The sequence below is a fragment of the Leucopleurus acutus genome (genome assembly GCF_964270905.1).
Source record: "Leucopleurus acutus genome assembly, chromosome: 18".
Classification (NCBI taxonomy): Eukaryota; Metazoa; Chordata; class Mammalia; order Artiodactyla; family Delphinidae; genus Leucopleurus; species Leucopleurus acutus.
In genome coordinates this window covers 46,500,787-46,523,133 of record NC_139160.1, presented here as the reverse complement: position 1 = coordinate 46,523,133, position 22,347 = coordinate 46,500,787, and the positions used below count along the sequence as shown (strand labels likewise).

The window sequence follows — 22,347 nt, the reverse complement described above, 5'->3', positions numbered from 1 at the left end:
GTCTTGTTTGCTAGGCTAAAGAGTCTGGATTTTATTCTAGAGACAACAAGAAATTAAGAGATTAGTACAGGTAAGTGACATGACCAATAAATTTTTGTTGTTGATGCTGATATTATAGGAAAAAAAATTCCAATAATGGGAAAAGGGTGACCTAGATTGGTAGCACAGAGAACTCCTTACAGGTTATAGTAATAATCCAGTTGTGACTTGGTCCATAATAGCAATGGAGGATGGAGAAACGAACCTGGATTTTAGACAAATGAGTAGGTATGGAGGTGAGATGAGGCACTAGATAGGATGAGGGAGGAATCAAGGTTGACAAAAGCTAGTTGGGTAATTAGACAGACTTTAACCTTACTAACAGATCGAGAATACAAGAAAATTAATACGTCTTAGGGAAGGAAGGGAAAATATAAATAATGTTACATCTTCAATGACTGCAAGAATTCCATACAGACCTGTGGAATCACTAGCCTGTGGCCAGTAACTGAAATTGTGGAAAGGGATAAAATTATCCAGAAAGTAGGTAAGTAAGAATTGAAGAGGATGAGGGGAAAAAAAAACCCCTGGGAACCAGAAAGAGTTAGATAAAAGAAGAGACAACAAAAGCGACGGAGAAGAAACAATCAAAGGCAGGTGACTTAAGCAAGAGAAGAGTTTTGAGAAATGTGACAAATGCCCAGCAGAGGTTACAAGTAGGATGAGGTTGGAGAGTAGGTCCCTCAATTTGACAATTAGAAATCTGATATTTTAAAAAAATTTATTTAGCTTCTAGACAATACCTGTACTTTTAACAATCTGATGACGATCTTTGAAAACGAAACTCCTCAAATATACAAATATTAAACTTATTTGATTACAAAAAGCAATTCAAGTGTAAACAGGATACTGTAATTTGCCATGGTTACACCTTAACAAATGAAGTCTAACCATCTTCATCTCAGCTGAATTAGATGATAATCCTTTGAATATTGTACACACTATAGTACTAAAAAAGAATGTTTTGCACTTACATCTTACAAATTTTGTTTAATCAGTAAGTATTCGTTAAACAAGGATAGGAATATTCTAATTTCCAATGTCAACAGATAGAAAAGAACCTAGTTTACTAATCTTCCAAGTACAAGCAAATGTATTTTATTTTAAGATACTTTTAAGATGGTTTATAAAATATCATAGCAAAAAATTAATTTATGTATCTTTTCTAAAGATTTTGTTTAGAAAATATTTACACTCATGGAAAAGCTGAGAGAAGTGTACACTCATATATCCAACATCTGAATTCAAAATTAAACATCGTACTATATTTATTTCTCACACATTTATCTAACACTGTATCTATTCATGAATCCATCTTATTTTTTTGATGCATTTCAAATTAAGTTGCAGACCTGTGCCTTCACCTCCAAACAGTTCAACATGTAAATCATCAACTATAGTTGAATATTACTTATAGTTCTTTTCTAAAAATAAAATTTACATATGGTGAAAGGTACAAATCTTAAGTCTATCATTCAATGAATTTTGAGAAATATAAATAGTTGACCCTTGAACAACAGGGTTTGAACTGCTTGGGTCCACTCAAACATGAATTTTTTTTTTTTTTTTTGGCGGTACGCGGGCCTCTCGCTGTTGTGGCCTCTCGTGTTACGGAGTACAGGCTCTGGACACGCAGGCTCAGCGGCCATGGCTCACGGGCCTAGCTGCTCCACGGCATGTGGGATCTTCCCGGACCGGGGCACGAACCCGTGGCCCCTGCATCGGCAGGGGGACTCTCAACCACTGCGCCACCAGGGAAGCCCAAGCACCATTTATTGAACAAACTTTCCTTTCTCTAGCTGAATGGTATGCTTCCTTTATTAAAAATCAAATAATCAGACAAGTGTGGGTCTCTTTCTTAGTTCTCTATTCCATTTTGTTGTTGTATTTGTCTTTCTTTATGTCAGTAGTATACTAGCTTGATGCTGTAGCTTTATATTAAGTCTTGAAGTGTAACTCTTCCAATCTTGTTCTTTTTTTTTCAAAATTATTTTGGTTATTCTAGTATGCATATGTTTTCTTTGCCTTTAGGCAGATAACTAGGAATGAAATTGCTGGATCACTGGATAGGCTGTTTGGTTTTATAACAAAGTGTCAGTTCTTCCACAGTCTCACCAACGTCTGGTATAACCAGTCTTGCTAATTTCAGCCATTCTGGTAGGTGTGCCCTGGTATTATTAAAAGTAGACCTTTTAATAAGTCCTTTGAATTTCCACATAAATGGAATACAGAAATGTTAAGAAGACAAAGGAATTATGATTAGGACGATATTGAATTTATAGAATTCATGATGTATCTATTGATGTTTTAGGAAGTCTTCTTTAATTTTTCTTAGCAATGGTTTGTATTTCATGTTGTTCAATCTATTCCTACACATTTTATGTTTTTTGATACTATTGTAAATGAAATTGCTTTTTAAATTTCTTTTTCCAATTGTTTGCTTCTAGTGTGTCTGTGTGTGTGTATATATATATATATTTTTTTTAATTTTATTTATTTTTGGCTGCATTGGGTCTTTGTAGCTGAGCAGGGGCTTTCTCTAGTTGCAGCAAGCGGGGGCTACTCTTTGTTGCAGTGCGCAGGCTTCTCATTGCGGTGGCTTCTCTTGTTGAGGAGCATGGGCTCCATGTGCGTGGGCTTCAGTAGTTGTAGCATGTGGGCTCAGTAGTTGGGACACGCAGGCCCTAAAGCATGCAGGCTTCAGTAGTTGCGGTGCATGGGCTCAGTAGTTTCAGTGTGTGGCCTCTAGGGCATGCAGGCTTCAGTAGTTGTGGTGCACGGGCTCAGCAGTCATGGCTCGCGGGCTCTAGAGCGCAGGCTCAGTAGTTGTGGCGCACAGGCTTAGTTGCTCTGCAGCATGTGGGATCTCAGTTCCCCGACCAGGGATCGAACCCATGTCCCCTGCACGGGCAGGTGGATTCTTAACCACGGCACCACCAGGGAAGTCTGAGCTTCTAGTATATTTCTGTGTAATTATTATAGCCTGTTAAATTTACTTATCAGTGTTAGTGATTGCTTTGTAATCTGAAAATACAGTCTTCCTATTCCTTTCCGATCTTTATACTTATTTTTCCTTTCTTGCCTTAGTTCACGGGCTAGGAGTTCAAAAACAATGTTTAATGTAAGTTATGAAAATAGAAATCCTTGCCTGGTTCTCTCCTTTAAAGGGAAAGCATTTGATATTTCATCATTAGGTATAATATTAGCTGTACGTTTTTTGTAGATATCTTTTATCAGATTGAGGAAGTTCTCTTCTACTCCTAATTTGTTTAGACAGAGGGATATCTGCAAAACTATAGAGAAACAGAAGTACGGAACTTTCAAAATAATGCAATATGATAGGGAATGGCAAGGCATAAAAAAGTACAAAGATAAATAAGTCTAATCATAAAAAGACATGCTAAGGAATTTGACTTTAGGCTGTTTAAAGTTGATAGGGGAATTAAAGCAGGTGCATGGTATGATCAAATCTGTATTTTATAAAGATTACTCAGACTCCATGAAGAAACTGAAGATAAATTTGGAAACTATTGTAATTATCAGACACTGGCCTTGGAAATTAAAAAAAAAAAGGCAATGATAGGAATAAAACAAGTTTTTCTTAAACTGGGCTATCAACACAATACAGTCTTTACGAGAAAAGGTGCCCCATATAAAGTCAACCTCAACTTCAATTGAAGTTTTTAAACCCATTTTTATAAGAATGCCACTATTATTTCTAACTTCTGAACAGAAATAATACACTGTAGCAAACATCACAGTCAATGGTGAAATGTTAATTTAGAATATTCCCTTGGAGTCAGGGACAACACTGGAAGACAGACAATAAGAGGAAAAAAAAGAAGTAGAAATTAAAGTCAAAGTCTATAACACAGTGTATGCAATGAATTTCTATCTGTCCTTCAATTTCTATCTGTCCCTCAATTTCTATCTGTCCCTCATTCAAATGTCATCTCCCCTCTCAGGGATTCCTCACCTCCAACATGGAATTAACTCAAGATCTCTTCTGTACTTACACCAAGAACTGCCTCTCTCTTGCTAATAGCACTTTAATTGTCTGTTAATATGTTTGTCTCTCCCAGCAGACTAGACTAGGAATACCTATAAGCAAGAATTATTGCATGAACTCCATATCCTCAGATCCTGGCATATGTATTCACTTAATAATTGTTTAATGAATGAGCTAAACAAATGAAAAGATAAAACCTTGGCATATGTAATCACTTTATTGCTGAATGAGTGAGGTAAATAAGTGAAAAGATAAAATCGATCATAGTTATATTTTGTTTGATCTCAACTACTAGAATTAAAGTTAACTAATTTTTAAAAATTAATTAATTAATTAGGCTGTTTTGGGTCTTCGTTGCTGCGCACAGGCTTTCTCTAGTTGCGGTGAGTGAGGCTATTATTTGTTACGGTGCACAGGTTTCTCATTGCAGTGGCTTCTCTTGTTGCGGAACACGGGCTCTAGGAGCATGGGCTTCAGTAGTTGTGGCTCGTGGGCTCTAGAGTGCAGGCTCAGTAGTTGTGGTGCACAGACTTAGCTGCTCTGTGGCATGTGGGATCTTCCCAGACCAGGGCTTGGACCTGTGTCCCCTGCACTGGCAGGCAGACTCTAAGCCACTGCGCCACCAGGGAAGTCCAAAGTTAACTAATTTTTAAAATGTCAAGTATTCTTTCAAACAAAAAGTTACAAGTTATATTTCAAAGAAATATAGCAAAGCAGTTTTACAAACAATATCAGGTTCCTTGTGCTGCCAGAAAAAAAAGCTGTGTGTGGAGTGGTGGGAGACTTACTTTCTGCAGTTTGCATTATTATTTCATCAAGCTCTTTTTCCAGTTTCTCATAAATGTCTAGCCTTGCCTGATGTTCAGAGTTCTGTGCTTGAAGTTCGGTAATACGTTTTTCAGAAGAGGCTTGGAGACTATAAAATTCTTTAGTTAAAACCTAAGAGTGGAAGAAAAAAAATTGCAAAAGCAGAATTAAATAGGTTGACAGTTAAGACAAAAAAAAATGATACAAAATTTTTTTTTAATGATTTAGACATGAAGTAGCTCAATTAAGATGATTGAGGAGGTAAAATACATTTATTTCTGAGGAAAATAATTTGTTTTTAAATGAAAATTATGAAGCACTTTATTATATAAATTGAAAAAAAATTAAAACTTAGTAATAGTTATAGGAGTAACATTAGCATTTGCTTATTAGAATTCAAAAAATTCAATAATTCTATACTCCTCACCTAGGTGGAGGTTATTTATCTGGTGACTACAGGTATTTGAGAAAGGCTTACAGAGCTGTATGTAAAAATTATACACTCATAATGAGTCCTTCAGTTTTTCACCAGAGATTATTTCATTTAGTCTTTTTTAAAATTTATTTATTTATTTATGTCTGCATTGGGTCTTCGCTGCTGTGTGCAGGCTTTCTCTAGTTGCAGTGAGAAGGGGCTACTCTTCGCTGCGGTGTGTGGGCTTCTCATTGCAGTGGCTTCTCTTGTTGCGGAGCATGGGCTTTAGGTGTGCAGTCTTCAGTAGTTGTGGCACATGGGCTCAGTAGTTGTAGCTTGCGGGCTTTAGAGCGCAGGCTCAGTAGTTGTGGCACACAGGCTTAGTTGCTCCGTGGCATATGGGATCTTCCCGGACCAGGGCTCGAACCTGTGTCCCCTGCATTGGCAGGCGGATTCTTTTTTTTTTTTTTTTTTTTGGCAGGCGGATTCTTAACCACTGCGCCACCAGGGAAGTCCTATTTCATTTACTCTTACCATGGTTTTAATAAGATTTTTGGTTTGCTGAACAATCAAAAATTCAAAGCAGCAAATCAAAATGTAAATGTGAAGTGCTACTCGGGGCAGTATCAGAAAATGCCTTTGTATAGAAAGAAAGGCTAAAAAATTATTAAAAAGAGATATAAAAGACATGGAAATCGGAGTTATTTTATGTAAGAACAAAAAATCCTGAATTTTCCTATGGTAACTCATTGAAGGAATCACTAGGGTGACAATAATGAATTCACTAAAACAGGAGACATTTCTAGTAACAAAGGAATGTTCTAATGCTTACATTAAATTCCAACTATCTAGAAAGTTTACTTACTAGTACAGACTAAATTATGAGGTGGTATTACACTTACTTCCTAACACAACATAAGTAATGTAGTATTTCCTGAGAAGCAATAGAATATTATGGTAAGAATATGGTTTGGAGCCAGAAAGATTTGGATTTCAGTTTTGGCTCTGACACTTATTCGTTGTGATCTTAGGTAATTATTCTTTCTATGCCTACCTCAGAATATTGCTGGAAGGATTACGTGAGAGGATAAACTCACAGTGCTTAGCAGAGTACCTAGAACATAGTAAAAGTGCTGAAAAATATTATTACCATTGCAGGAAATACAACTATGAGAACTTTGTATTAAATGGTTTGTAAAAATGAGATGTACTGCTTTAATTATTCTGAATTTTCTATTAGTTTCTCTAATGACAAAGTTCACCTTAACAAATGTATGTGATTGTGTGCTTCCTGTGATGGCGAGAAAGAAGATGTGGAAGATCTATTTACAGTTTTTAACAAGCAGAAATTTTGATTTAATATTCTTTTAATCTATTCCATCTCATTTCTTCAATTATTTCCATCAGAACTCCCCCCCCGAGGGACTTCCCTGGTGGTCCAGTGGTTAAGACTCCGTGCTCCCAGTGCAGAGGGCATGGATTTGATCCCTGGTTGGGGAACTAAGCTCCCGCATGCTGCACGGTGCGGCCAAACAAATAAATAAATTAATTAACACCCCCTCCCCCAACCCTAGATAAACTAAACATCATTCCCACCCTCCAAATACATTCCTTTGAAGGGCGGAGAAAGAATAACATGGGAATAATATCTGTAGTATGATTTCTAGTGTCCCTGATTGGGTCAGAAAAAGAAAATTCCTGTTTTAGCATTATTCATTCTTGCTGGCTGGAAATGTTTTCTAGAGAATTTATTATAACAAAATCACCGCACAGTTTAACAATCTGGAGCTTTCAGAGAGTTCACTACATTGCGATGTAATTAAGAATCTGGTGGCTGAATTCCTTGTCAAACAGAGGATCAGTAAGGATAGTGTTAAATGGCAATTCCTACAGCACAGCTGATACCTTTCATCTGTACCCCACTTTCTCCAATAAAAATACCACACAAAGAAAAAATGCAGAAATGGATATCTAAAGAGATAAAGAATCAAAATGTTGACGATGAGATATTTCATAAAATACTATTTTAAGAAGAGACTTTAAAAGTAGTATTAAATTGAGAGGTACAATTTAAAATTCTCATTCATAACATAGAGAAGAGATTGTCAGAAACTTTTGATTTGGGGTACCTTCCAATACCTCAGTACCCCATTGTAGTGAATTCTCCTTTATTATGGATTTGTCTGAGTGGCTGCTATGAAAAAATTTATTACAGTTTCTGAAAAGCCATTGAAGAACTTGATTCTTGGACCCATGGAAGGCTATTACATTAAAGATTCTTTAGGAAAAAACCAGTCTATGAACATTTGAGTTTAAACACGAATGCAAAAAATAGGTCAACTGCTTTTAGGAATCCATTAAATATCAAGCTTTCACAGTGGATATCTCCTTCCTTTTAATAATGATAATACAAAATTATATAAAATTATATAGATAACACATATATAAAATGAATGAAAATACAAAATTACAGGTCAATAATTGCTTTAAAAAGAGAGAAAAATATAAAGCCAGTGTTTTGAAAGCTTTTGGCAATTGATAACTATGAAAAAATAAAACAAATTGTTCCCAAGTTATAAATCAATGAGAATACTAGGTAAAAGCCACTGAAAAGTACATAATTATAGCAATCTCTACCTTTCACAAAATTATTTCTCTCTAAATTCATTATAAATAACAATTGTCTAAGATACCTTCTGCTATCAGAAAAATGGATTCAAACAATGGTATTATATTAGCTTTCATCAAACCAGTCACTCACTCATTAAATACTTATTGAACATCCACCATGAGTGAGGCGCTGTGTTAGGCATTGGTGACACAGTAATAAGTAAACGGTCCTTGTCCTCTCAAAGATCCTAGTTTAACAAAGGAGAAGCTGTAAAGAAACTCCCCTACAGCTTCAGTTTCATCAACCAAAGTTTTTAGAATCATAATATTTTTTACAAAGTTGTTTTTCCATGTAAGACCTTTACACAAGAGAACACAATAATTATTAGTCACCTGCATCCACAGACCAAGTGGGTAGGTCTATGGGAAAGTGGTTTTCATACCACTTTCCCATAGACCTGAAGTCACAACCTTTAGGAGGTCGTGAAATCAATTTAAATTACAACCAGCTAAAAATAATAGAATAGAATGGTTTAGAAAATATCAGCACTGTATGTTGTGAAGTACTGGTTAGTGAAATGTTTGTTTCAGTACAGAGAGAGGGGAAGTGCTTCTTTACCTTCCTAAATATAACCCCCCCCCCATCCCAAACACATCCTTAAGCACAGCCATCCAATGTGAAAAGAAAAAGAAATTGCTAGGAATTATAAAATTAAACCATGAAAAATTTGCAAGAGATGAATACAAAATCAGAGCTAATCTAATCTAAAATGTGTGGGAGAGTCGGCAGTAGCAGATTATGACTGCAGCAATTTCCCAAAGAAGGTACCTGAAGAAGTTTTAAATGCTGAACACTGCTTTGTTTAGAAGTAAGCATCATCTACAATTTTTACTTACGTTTCTTTAAATATGTATTATTTAACATTGTTTTTATGTTTTCCCCTAAGGCTTTATTTTCTGAGACTCTATTTTGTTAGTTTTACTTAACAGAGTACTCTTCAGAAATGAAATTTCTGAAAGATTGTTGTAATGAATACTTACATCGTTAGCTAATTAATCATGTTAATGACATTTCCATGTTTTTTATTGTTAATGGTATTACTGCACCTTTCATTCCATGCTTTTAATTTTTATTATTATTTTATTTATTTATTTTTTAAAGATTTTATTGATGTGGACCATTTTTAAAGTCTTTATTGAATTTGTTACAATATTGCTTCTGTTTTACATTTTGGTTTTTTGGCCATGAGGCAGATGGGATCTTAGCTCCCCAACCAGGGATGGAACCCACACCCAGTGCATTGGAAGGTGAAGCCTTAACCACTGGAACGCCAGGGAAGTCCCATGCTTAGTTGCAGCATGTGGGATCTTCAGTTGCGGCATGTGGGACCTAGTTCCCTGACCAGGGATCGAACCTGGGTCCCCTGCATTGGAAGCATGGAGTCTTAGCATGGACCACGAGGGAAGTCCCTCATTCAGTGTTTTTATTTTTTTAATTTTTTATTATTTTTTAAATAAATTTATTTATTTTTGGCTGAATTGGGTCTTCGTTGCTGCACGCGGGCTTTTTCTAGTTGCAGGGAGCGGGGCTACTCTTCATTGCTGTGCACAAGCTTCTCATTGCAGTGGCTTCTCTTGTTGTGGAGCACGGGCTCTAGGCACGCGGGCTTCAGTAGTTGTGACACATGGACTCAGTAGTTGTGGCTCGCGGGCTTAGTTGCTCTGCGGCATGTGGGATCTTCCTGGACCAGGGCTCGAACCCCTCCCCTGCATTGGCAGGTGGATTCTTAACCACTGCACCACTAGGGAAGCCCTCCACTTTCTAGTTAAATGAGATTTCCGATTTAAGGGTACTTTTGCCAGTATTTTAAAAACAACAAACAGACCTATGGCAATTTGCATTCCTTTTCTTAGAAATGGTCCTTTCCTTCTTTCCACCTCTTTATCTAAAAGAGGAAGATATGTCCTCTTGATAAGAGATCTTTAAAACTTAAGGACACAGGCTTGTTCTCATACATAACACAAATATTATTTATAAAGCTCAATATGATACAGATCTTGTACTTATGGAGCTTACAGTCTGTGTTAATTTTAAAAGAAAAGCTTATATATGTACCTCCAATTTTTTCTGATATTTTTCACATTCCAACTGACATTGTGTGAGATTTCTTGCAGTCTCCTCTTGTAGAAGCTGAGCACGCTCACTTTCAAAAGATTTTATTTTACTTTGATGGAGAAATTCTGTTACTTTGCTTTCTGTACTAAGTTGTAGTTCTCTGTACCTGAAAGAAGAAAATTATGAAACACTAAAGAAATCTCGATTTATAGAAACATAAACATTACTTCTACTTTTTTCTATATCCCCATATTATTATGCAGTTAATAAGTTTTATTTATTCAGCAAAGCTTTTGTAAATAATTTAGAGAGGCATATGTATGGAAATATGCTAAGTCCAGGAAACAAAACATACCAATTAAACTTCCTCTACTCCTCCCTTCTTTTCATTCCTTCCATCCAAAAATAGTTATTACCTCTCTATGATTATTTTGTAAGACATTTAAAATAAAAAATGGTAAGAACGAATTTCAGTTATATTGCTTAAAATGACTTAATTTCCATATATTTCATAGGCCTTCTTAAATCTATAGCATTGTTTCCAAACTTGCTATTTCATCTAAGTCTAAATAATATCAGATGGAGAATGGCATGAAATATGCACATTAACCTGCATCTTCTTGAGATATTTGTAAAATAAATTTTTAAGTCAGTAAATATATATATCTGAATATTACAAGAAAACACAATGTACAAAGTACAAAGATAAATATAAAACGATAAGCAGTCTATTACAACACAGATAAGAAACATTCTCTTCATTCCATAGGTATAGTTAGTAATGAAAACATTTCCATTTAACATATAAATCACTGCATATTATAGATTTGAAAATGCTTCAAGTTGACTGTGTTCTAACAGAAAGCAAACAAAGACATATTACACCTTTTCAGGGAGCTATTATGAACCCAGTATAATGCTAGATGTTCCTAAAATTCATTTTTTCAAATATTTATTGAGCTAGACACCATGCTAGGCAAATATGTATACAATGGAAGACAAAATAGGTTTTCTTTTTTTTCTTCCCCCTTAAAGAACTTAGTTTTTGGGAGTTCCCTGGTGGTCTAGTGGTTAGGATTGGCGCTTTCAATGCTGTGGCCCAGGGTTCAGTCCCTGTTCCAGGAACTGAGATCCCACAAGCTGCGTGGTGTGGCAAAAAAAAAAAAAAAAAAAAAGAACTTAGTTTTCTGGGGAAGAGAGGAAAATTCAATAGAATATGGTAAGTGCTTCAATAAGGTAATCCCTAGGTTCGATGGGAACCTACAGGAAGAAGATTTAACTCAGTTTGTGCAGGTGTGTGTTTGTGTGTGTGCAGCAGGCGGAGGTACAGGGTGGAAAGTACTCTCGGAAGTAGAAACAAGAGTATGTGCAGGGCGGGAAGCAGAGAGCATAGTCTGTTTTATTCACAGTATCTCATTTAATCCTTACAACAGCTCTATTAGGTATTTTGCAGATGAAAAACCAGAGGTTCAGAGATTAATTTCTTTAAACAGGAAGAAGGTGCTGGTAAATTTCAGATGGGGTCTCAAATTCAGCTATGTTTGAGTCTACAGGAATGATCTTTCCACTATTACACAGTACTCTTAACTGACATTTCTGAGTTCAGATAAACTTTCAAATGTGTTTTAAAGGTCATTTCACTCTTGTAAGTGACAATAACATTCAAAGTATAACCAGAGAAAATAGGCATTTAGATACTTGCTACAGGCTACTTCACTCTTGGTACTCTTATCTTTAGTAAAAGCATCTCACAATCAGATTGGTGGAAGTTCCATTCAAGCATATTGCTACACATTATTTAATGGCTTTAAGGTGAATGCAGCTTGTGTCTTTAACTTTCTGGAAAGTCCAGGCATTAATTTTATGTATGTATAAAAGAACAGCTAGGTCATACGGTCACTCCAGTTTTAACTTTTTGAGGAACTGCCAAACTGCTTTTCAATGTGGTTGCACATTCTCACCAGCAATTACGAGGGTGGTAAGTTCTCCACATCCTTATCAAAACTTACCATTGTCTCTTTGATGATAGCCATCATCATGGATGTGAAGTAGTAAAAAATTATTTTTCTCAAAAATTTATTAATTCAACAATTTACTGACATGAAAATGCCCTGTACTCCCTGGGGTAAATTGTCTTATAAATGCATAAAACATATGTGAAATCCATACCTATTTGTATGTTAAACTGTGAGACACACTAGACTTCATTACTGAAATATATTCTTGATAAGTCATTTGGAATGTGCTATTTATCTTTAAAAGAATTTGTTTCGAAAAAATTAAACAGCAAAGTTTGCCTTTTTCTGGATTCAGGACATTGTGGTTAATTCTGAGGTCAATGCTAACTCCAAACAGGAAATGAAAGACTTAGCTTTTAGATTTCACCTGCTCTTCTTATTCATTATATGACACTTGAAAGTTACTTTTAGCACTATTATTCTTCCCCTATACTGAACAGTTAAGTAGTTATCTCCTAGAAATTTGAGGATACTAAGTTTACTAAAATGACACTTCTATGAACCAAATGATAATTCTTTTTAACCAGATAACTTATTTTTTATTTTTTTATACAGCAGGTTCTTATTAGTTATCTATTTTATACATATTAGTGTATATACATCAATCCCAATCTCCCAATTCATACCACCACCACCCCCCCTCAAATGATAATTCTAAAGACTCATCTATTCTCATGTTGCTTACACAGTAAAAGAAAATCTGCCTCAAATCATTCTGACTTTGTAATAATAGTTACTCTTCTAATTTAAGTTGAACTGTGAAAATGCTGAGGAAACATTAGAGCTGCAAACGCAGTTCCAGAGTGAGGAACAGATGACAAGGGTACAGGCTGACAATCTCAGGTAACTTCCTCCTACTTGTTTTTCTAATATAACCTGTCACATTTTACTTTGTTGACTCAGACTTCTCATTTTATCCTCTTAATGTGAACATCTTACTTGAACTAAGTCAATATTATTCACATGTTAACAAGTTTATGTTTGATATCCTAACTCAGCATAGTAACCTTAAGAGGTCACATTTCTTACGAAGTTAAAGTATAATCAGAATCTCCAACTATTGTTAGCCCAGGCCCCCAAGGTGACTAGATGAGTCTTTATGCTAGCTGGGTTTTTAGTTTTCATACGACTTTCTCATAAATCACATACTACTTTAAAAATAGTAATATAAGGACCTAGAATGAACTGTTTTTGCTCTCAAGGAATATTCACTGCAATGTACTTTGGGCTGGACAAACAAGGAGAATTTTACCTGTTAAAAGGTGAAAATCAGCAATTAGACAGGAAACAACAGAGACGTTAACCCATGAGAAATGCTCTCAGCTATGGTGAATTAAACTCCAAGCAGCATGGCATATTCTGCAGTGCTGAGAAATAACTGCAGGAGAGACATCAACATGGAGTTCTGTTCTCAGAAATGGGAGAGCTCACTTGAACAAAAGCACCAGATAAAACACTAAATAACAACAGGTTTTCATAACAATATTTACATCAGCAGTCTTTACATATATATGATGGTGAAAAGTTTGCTCATTACACTCTGATGTATTAAGCCAAGCAATGCTTGTTTATTCCAATCTCTAGCAACAAGATTGTCACTGGTACGAAAGTCAAAGACTCCTATAATTATTCATTTTAGTTTTTATTGCAATGAGAAACAACAACTGATCTTTGAATTTTATCCACAAAAGGTTCATGGCTTCTCCAATATTAAAACTGGATATAGGACTTCCCTGGCAGTCCAGTGGTTAAGACTCCACGCTTCCGCTGTAGGGGTCACGGGTTCGATCCCTGGTCAGGGAACTAAGATCCTGCATCCTGCATGCCGCGTGGCATGGCCAAAATAAATAAATAAAATTAAAAAAAATAAATAAAAAATAAAACTGGATATTTATTCTGAACCCAATTATCTAATCTCATTTCCTAGATAGACTTTCTAAGGCAAAATACCCCCAAATATTATATAAGTGGTAAGGTTCCTATAATCACCAGGACCAGTAAGTGGTCCTTCCATTAAGATTTTCTGAGAGCTGGCCCAGTTTAGAAGTAAGGCAGTGAAGCAGCTGAGGCAAGGCATTTGTCTATGTTCAGGAGAACAACTATAGATAGATAAAGAGCACAGGAAATAACACCTGCACAAGGAAGATTGGTAAAAGAAGTTAAGCAAAGTAACAGTATTTCCAGTTACAGGAAAGGGTTCAGGGAAGGATTTTAGTAGTTAGGCATCAGTTAGATTAAGTTTTGAAAGGGACTCTGGGTCAATATAGAGAAAATACTTGTGGGGTTTAAAAGAATACATGGGAGCAGGTAGTCATGGCTGGACCACTAAATCCTTTGTGTTGGGGAGGATAATTTAATTCTAAATTCGACAAGCAACTGGGGCATACGCTGCTGATAAACTTTCTACGTGTATTAAAAAAAAAAAATTGCTTTTAAACAGAGATGGGCCTGAGACTCCAGATAGGGATTTCGCTGAGGGAAACTGGAGTTGACAAGGGCAGAAGCTGCCATCTCTATGCAACTGAGAATCAATCTTGCTTACCTGAGTGGGACATTGATCCCATTTTATTCTGGTGTTTCAGGCTCCTCTTTCTCCTTATTTTATTTTATTTTTTGCAGTACACGGGCCTTTCACTGTTGTGGCCTCTCCCGTTGTGGAGCACAGGCTCCGGACGCGCAGGCTCAGTGGCCATGGCTCAGGGGCCCAGCCGCTCCGCGGCATGTGGGATCCTCCCGGACCGGGTCACGAACCCGTGTCCCCTGCATCAGCAGGCGGACTCTCAACCACTGCGCCACCAGGGAAGCCCTCTCCTTATTCTTTTAATAAGGTTTCATCGAGTTGATGTTCAATTCCCTTTGAATTATTCATTTTACCTAATCCACACCTTAACTACTCTTTGTCCCTGCTATTTGTAATTCTCAGGGGATAAAACTCATCTCCATTCTATTTACAGAGAATTTCGGTTGTGTTTCTGAACCTGTTCTACATGTATTACTAGCCCTGTACCACATGCTGAAAATGCTTCTGGATGAGTCACTGAGTGATAGTTAACCAAACCCTAAGATCCACTTATGCCAATTAAGAATTGAGGGGGGAAAAAAAACCAGGACACAAAAACCTGTTTGTTTGGATTTTCTGCTTCTATGAACTGAGGAAAAGCTAATCATCTTAGGTTAAAGATACTAAACCACTGATTTTTCAATTATCCCTAAAGATTTTTTTTGCTCTCAATAGTATCTATCTGTATATCTATATTTATAGACCCATATCTAATCTTATATTAACTGGTATTCTATCAACTACATATTTAAAGCATAATGAGTATGAAGTACAAGACACTTAATACTTTTTACAAAACTACACTTTTTATTTCCTCTTTCATATCTGCTATTTTATATAGGACTAACTTTCCATTAACCAGAATCTTTCTTTCTTTTTTTTTCTTGTTTTTCTTTTCTTTTTTTTTTTGTGGCCATGCTGCACAGCATGAGGGATCTTAGTTCCTCCACCAGGGATCGAATCCATACCCCCTGCAATGGAAGCGTGAAGTCTTAACCACTGGAACACCAGGGAAGTCCCAACCAGAATATTTCATTCCTCAACATCTAATTCATTAAAAAATATTTATTGTGTACCTAAATGTGCCAGGTACTATTAGATGCCAGAGAACCACAAATAGCATCACTACTCTTTAAGGATCTCACATTGTAATGATGAAAAGGCAAACAAACGTAAGGTGATAAGCTAATAAATTCTAATAATAATAATAGGGTGAGGGTAGAGAGAATGATAGAGATATTAGTGGTGGTGTTATGTTAAAGACGTTGGGCAGGGAAGGCATCGCTCTGTTAAAAGGTGATATTTGAGCAAAGGATTTAATAAAATCTATATTTTAGAACTAAAATAAGTGATTAATAAAAAAATAGTTACTGGCCATGTAAAGATTATATGTATTATATAAGATTTATATAATAAAGACTTTTTCATTTTAAAGAGATACAATGTTAAAAATATGAAGGCAATAGGAGTCCTTCACACTGATTTCAAACTTGGTATCTTAAACCAGTAGTTAAAATTACCTACCCAAACTATACTAATGGATTTACTAGAGAGTCTAATCTATATGAATTGTAACTAGAACAAAGAGGACTGAATTTTTAACAAATGCATTGGTGACATCAGGATGAATGCTACTATTTTACAGGACTGGGAAATAGACACTTATTTGAACAAACAATTTGATCAACTTAAGAAATGCTTTGAATTCATTTTTATTCTGAAGTAATTCATAAGCCACATAAGAAATGTCCTTTCATCATTTATAGTGTGTCTTTTTGAAAATAGCTTTACAATTTTTGTCTTGATTATACAAATAATACATTTATTATAGAATTTTAGAAAATACAGAAAATAGAAGAAAATGTCAACTGTAAGCTCATAATGATAATTGCTGTTTATGTTTTTATATATCTCCTTCTCTGCACAAGTAAATATTTTCAAGTTTTTATTTTTAATTCTGTAATTTATCACATCCATTCTTAGGGGAAAAAACTTCAAATATTACAAGTAAAGATTAAAGACCTCCTATTTATCACTTTTCTGTGCATCCTCATTGTGGTTTTTCTTTTCTTTCTTTCTTTTTTTTTTTTTTTTTGGCCATATGCGGGCCTCTCACTGTTGTGGCCTCTCCCGTTGCGGAGCACAGGCTCCGGATGCGCAGGCTCAGCGGCCATGGCTCCCGGGCCCAGCCGCTCCGCGGCATGTGGGATCTTCCCGGACCGGGGCACGAACCCGTGTCCCCTGCATCGGCAGTTGGACTCTCAACCACCGCGCCACCAGAGAAGCCCTCTTTTCTTTTTTTTAAACAATACATGTGTATTATACACAGAAAGATGTATCAGTCTCCTTTTTCATTTTTTAAAAAGTGGCTCATGTCACATACAGTCTGTAAATTTTTTTCACCTAAGAATATGTTTTGGGATCCATCCATGTTTCTACTTCATTCTTTCCATTTGCTACACAGTAGATCACAACGTGGACATAATCATTTAATTCTATAATTTATTTATTTTATCCTAAACTGATGAACATTTAGATTGTTTCCAATTTTTAATTATACACAGTGCTTCAAAGGCCACCATAAATAATGCCTCCACTTCACGAGTGAATGTTTCTCTAAGAAAGATCATCATGAAGTAGAATTGTTGAATCAAAAGATGTAAAATTTTAAGAGATACTGCCCAATTTCCCTCCCAAGTGGCAATATCAATTAAAAATGGTACCAGAAGTATATGAAATATGGTTCCTCTACTTCCTCACCAATATTTGATATTATCATATATAAACATGTTTGTTATGCACATTATATATGTAAATCATATCTTCATATAGAATTCGCTATCCCTTCCCCCCGATATAACTTAAAAATCTTCCTATGCTATTAAACCCCTTTTATAAATATTATTTTTATTGGCCACATAATTTTCCATTCTTTATTATTCCTCTATTGTCAGACATTTAGCATCTCCCCAATTTCTTACTTCATTGTTCATACCAAATAGTCGTACCCAGTTTATTCTTTACTCTGAGCAAAGTATGAATTTCCAGAAACAAAATACATCTTTGAAGGAAGAAGGCTCTTACAATCAAAGGCTGTGCTATAAAGTAACCATACTGAGCAATGCCAGGATAGTTGCGAAAAGTATATGAGGCCCAAATGTGTCTACTTTGTGGAGGATATTATTGTTTGGATCCATATATCCTGATGTGTTTCTTTAAAAAAATATAAACTTGACTCATAACGTATGCACATATTTATACATGTATCACGGATATATCTAAAATCACATAAGGACATTTACAGATATCTAAAAAGAAAAGTGTACATTTGGGAGAAATGATATTACTGTAGGTAAAGGTATCTGGGAGATGGGAGGGTGGAAATAAAGTTACTCTTTTTACATTATGTGGTTTGACTTAAAATTAATTTTGCTAAAGGCAACTCAAAAATTTTTGATATGGGCAATTAAAAAATGTAAACTTAAGCACTTTCCATTTAAATAATTTTGGCTGACATACATTTTACTTCTCAAAATAAAAGTATTTATTAGCCAAGTAAGGGATGAAGTACTTATCACTACCTCATCACTGTCTAGTAAAGTTAAATCTTTGGTTGGTTAAGTTTTTTAATATCCTGAAAACACCTGAAAGATCTCTGAAGCCAGAAATAAGTACTCCTGCTCTACTAGACCTAATCTACAATTTCTAATCCATTACTTTAAAAAAGCAAACAAAACAAAACAAAACCCCAAATTAAAAAACCACAATTTTATGTAGTTTTACATATTTCAAATTAATGCACATTTATATACACATTTACATTTATACAAATTAATACCAGAACTTACAATTGAATTTTGAAAGGAGGATTTGTGAAAATTTCTATAGGTATTTCTTTAAAAATAACTTTTCATATCATTATATCTTTAATATTTAAATATATAGTTATATTCTTCAATTTATGAATTTATATATCAGTTGGAAAGGGGAGTAGGTCAGAATCTCCTATTATTCGGATTACATACTAATTTACTATCCTGTTAATATGCCCTCCCACTGGGAAGTGTTTGTTTTCTAATCGAGAATTGCTGTATGTAATGAGAGAAATTTACTGATAGGACCACGTTGCCCATGTGAAAGCTTTGAAGGTAGAAAACATGTTTAAAACAATTAATATATATTAGAGAATATAGCTGAAATTGCTTTCTTTTCATTGACATTGAAATGGAAAGTGTTATTTTAAAGATTTTACTTTTATACATTATTGCTACCTAGTGTTCTACCAACTGTTCTTTTATTTTTGTCATCTCGATATTACAATATTTTAAAATATATACTTAGATACTGAATCCAAACTATTTTCAGTGAAAATTAGAAGAGCAATGACTGCAGTTTAAAGATATATATATATATATATATAACATTACAGAGAAACAGAATTCTAGTAACTCTGGTCTTTCCATTTCAAGTGTGAAATTTTCAAAACTGAAAAAGCAGGCAGAAAAAACTTATAAAACGACCATCAGTGTTGCAACAATGATTACTACAGGACATGAGGAAGGAATTTAAAAGGCGTTTGGGTATCTGTCCAAATGCTTCTGCCATTTAGATGATTTCTTCAACAAGTCCACTGCTCAGCTGTAATACTACATCTGTCATTTTTGGCTTACAAGCTAATTCTTAAATGAATGTGAGAGATCTTTTTTTTGCTGAGTTAAAAATGCTGAGTATGTTTAACAACTGTACCATGGATTTATAAGAATTTCAAGCATGCATTTAGAGTAATTCAATGCATCTATCATATCATGATCAAATAAAATATGTAATGTCATTAATAAACAATATGTAGTAATATTTGGCTGTCTATAAAGGCAAAAAATTGATACCAGGTATGTGAAGATAAAAGTAAGTACTTAAGTGAAACAAATATAATGAAAGGAATGTAGCCTTAAAATAAATCAAAGCATGCATGAGATAAAATTAGAGTAAAATATTTTATAACAGTGTTTGAATGGGGAGCTGTTTTCTCTTTGGTGGCAACTTGACAATCCTAAAAATTCAATTTGAATCATCCTCTGAACCAAGAGTATTTATTATATCAGTGCATCAGAGTACTCAAAACTATTTCATGCTGCTTTCAATACAGACCCTAGAGCGTTAGGCTACATTAAAGAAAAAGATCAGAATATTATAAAGCTGAATCTAAAAAAAGTCATTAAGTTTGCTGTATGTACTTTCCTCTCAACTTTGTTGTGAGCCCAAAACTGCTCTAAAAAAATGAAGTCTTAAAAAAAAATTCATAAGAAAATACACTTTGGGGGGATGCTTTTATGAAGAATAGTGTCAGGTATGAACAGTAGCAGAATATAAGCTAATCATGGTTTTGTCCTATTTTTCCAGAAGACATAGTGCAAAGAAAGGATATCAACTTACTACAGCTAACACACAAAGTACTGTATAAGGCAAAAAGGAATATAAAGGTCATTTAGACTAACTTCCTATTAACAGGCAAAAACTACAAACCTTAACTTATATAAATGTGTTTTGAAAACAGGCTAAAGAATTCCACGCGAACTCTCAGAAAATTCCTGAATAGGGATCTAGAAAGCAGAGTCCTGGGTCTTCAAAATCATAGAATTTGATAGTAGAGCTGGATCACTAGGAAGACTTTTTTATTTTCTAAGGGTGAGGATGACTCCTAAGCTTGATTCCATCTACCCAATCAGGAATGACCTCAGAACCATCTGTGGTACTTGTAAGAATTCTAGATGCCATGGTTCCACCTTAGACCTACTGCATCAAAATCTCTAAGGATAGACTTGGGAATACTGAGTTCTAGTTGACTAAATGAGCAAATATAAGTGAAATGCTCACAACAGTGCCTTGTACAATTAAAAGTTACTCAAGTACAAGAATCTTGTTTAATGTATCTCTGGATTCTTAGGATCTAGTGTATCACCTGGTATATAAGAAACTTAATGACTCTTTACTGAATGAATAAATGGAGTCATATTAACCATTTTGGGTGTTATAAAACTGAAATTACTAAGTCGGTTCAAGCCAGGGTAGAAAACACTAAAGTATCATAAACTAATCTGATGAGGGACAGTCTTTTCTGAAGTGTGACAAAACTAGTGAATTAAGATGATTATTTCCAGGTTTGGGTGTCAGTGTAAGATGAAAACAAATCACAGGGAATGAAGGAAAAAGAAACCAAAATGATGGGATAGGTATGAATGAGCTACAAGAAAGATTAAAGTTTCTAAAAATGTAGTTTACCTAATGGCTAAGGTGGTAGGATGGAGATGTGACCACATTCAAAAAACATTTAAAAAACAGACATACAAACAAGGAGCAAAGTTAGTGTGACATGATAGCATGATATATCTAAATTCTGTAAAGAGTTAAAGTTGTTGCAAAATGTACACACAATTTAAAAAATATAAGTGCAACTCACTAGCATGAATGTCTCTCATGAAGGCATGTAAAACAGAAATGAAGAAGAAAAACATAACATAATAATGAGAAGAACTAAATCATTCTGTTAGGTCTACTGCCTCGTCTCTAAATTTCTCTCATTAGACTTAATGGACTAAATAACTGCTTATTAGTTTTTCTATACAACACTACCTTGGGATTTTCAAACAACTAGATAGATAAGACAATATTATGTTAGCACAGTTAACATATCATGTTATCATACTTTTTATTTTCTACAGCCATTTGTCAAATGAGAAAGCTTATAAAATTTCAGAAAATGTCTGCATACCTAGGTATTTATTTAACTGTCTATTTATGGCTACAAATGCATCAGGATAAAAATGAAATAATAAAGTATCTCATATAATCAAAGATAAGTATTAATTGAATGAAACAAATTAAACATAAAAAAATTAAACATTAAAAAAATCTCACATTAGTACTTTGAAGAAATGCTTTCTCCCCTTAAATATTTTCCGGAGCCTCACCTGTCTCCCTATACTTTTCCTATATATACCCTTCCATCCCAGCAACTGTTGGTTGCTTCTCGTGCTCCTCCTCCCTAGGCTGGGGGAAAGTTGGCGCTTTTATTAGCGCCCACCGATTACGGCCTGCCGCCTCTTCCTTTTCTCTCACTTGCTATTCTAACCGAGACCCAAAGCAGTAGGAGGCTTTGGGTCTCGGTTAGAATAGCAAGTGAGAGAGAGGTTTGTGATCAAAAGTCAGAGATGAACTCTATAGGATTTTACTACGAGGAAACTTGAACTGGCACGACTCCTGTCAGCATGTGTACAAAACAATACAAAGGAAAGGAGCCCAACGTTTTAGTGCCTTATGTTTATATTTGCTATTCATGTATATATATGCTTTTCACTTAATCATCTCTAAAATTTTAACAGAGCTTCAGATTATTCTCTTTTCAGAGATAAAGAAACTGAGACTTAGAAAGGTTAGTAACTTGCCCAAGTAAGTAACAAAGCTGGAATTTGCACCCAGGCCTGCCTCAAATTTCTGGGCTCTTACCCTATAACAACCTGTATCCAAGAGAGAAAAAAAATTTTAAATAAAAATAAAGTATGTACCAAAAAGACATACACAAACTCCAGCAATACCCTGTTGGCAGCTAAGTGAGGACAGACACAACTAAAGAAGGAAGACAGCAGAGGCAAAGGGCATGACTGAAAGGTGAAAAAAGAAGATGAAACAGTCCAGGGCTGTCTACGAAAAGAATCAAACACACAATGACTCCCCATGGGGAGAGTAAACCTGGGTTTAGGTGTGGGGTTTAAGGAG

The 22,347-nt window shown here is 35.1% G+C and overlaps 1 protein-coding gene across 2 annotated transcripts in view; it reads right to left on the bottom strand.

The window, feature by feature from the left end:
• PIBF1 (progesterone immunomodulatory binding factor 1) overlaps nucleotides 1-22,347 on the bottom strand; it is a 219,319-nt gene that overhangs the window by 74,837 nt on the left and 122,135 nt on the right. For both annotated transcript variants that reach the window (XM_082859326.1, XM_082859327.1), the window contains exons 11-12: nucleotides 9,997-10,162; nucleotides 4,837-4,987 (exon numbers count right to left, since the gene is read on the bottom strand). In XM_082859326.1, the coding sequence (XP_082715452.1) occupies nucleotides 4,837-4,987; nucleotides 9,997-10,162 (317 nt within the window). The remainder of the gene's footprint in view (nucleotides 1-4,836; nucleotides 4,988-9,996; nucleotides 10,163-22,347) is intronic.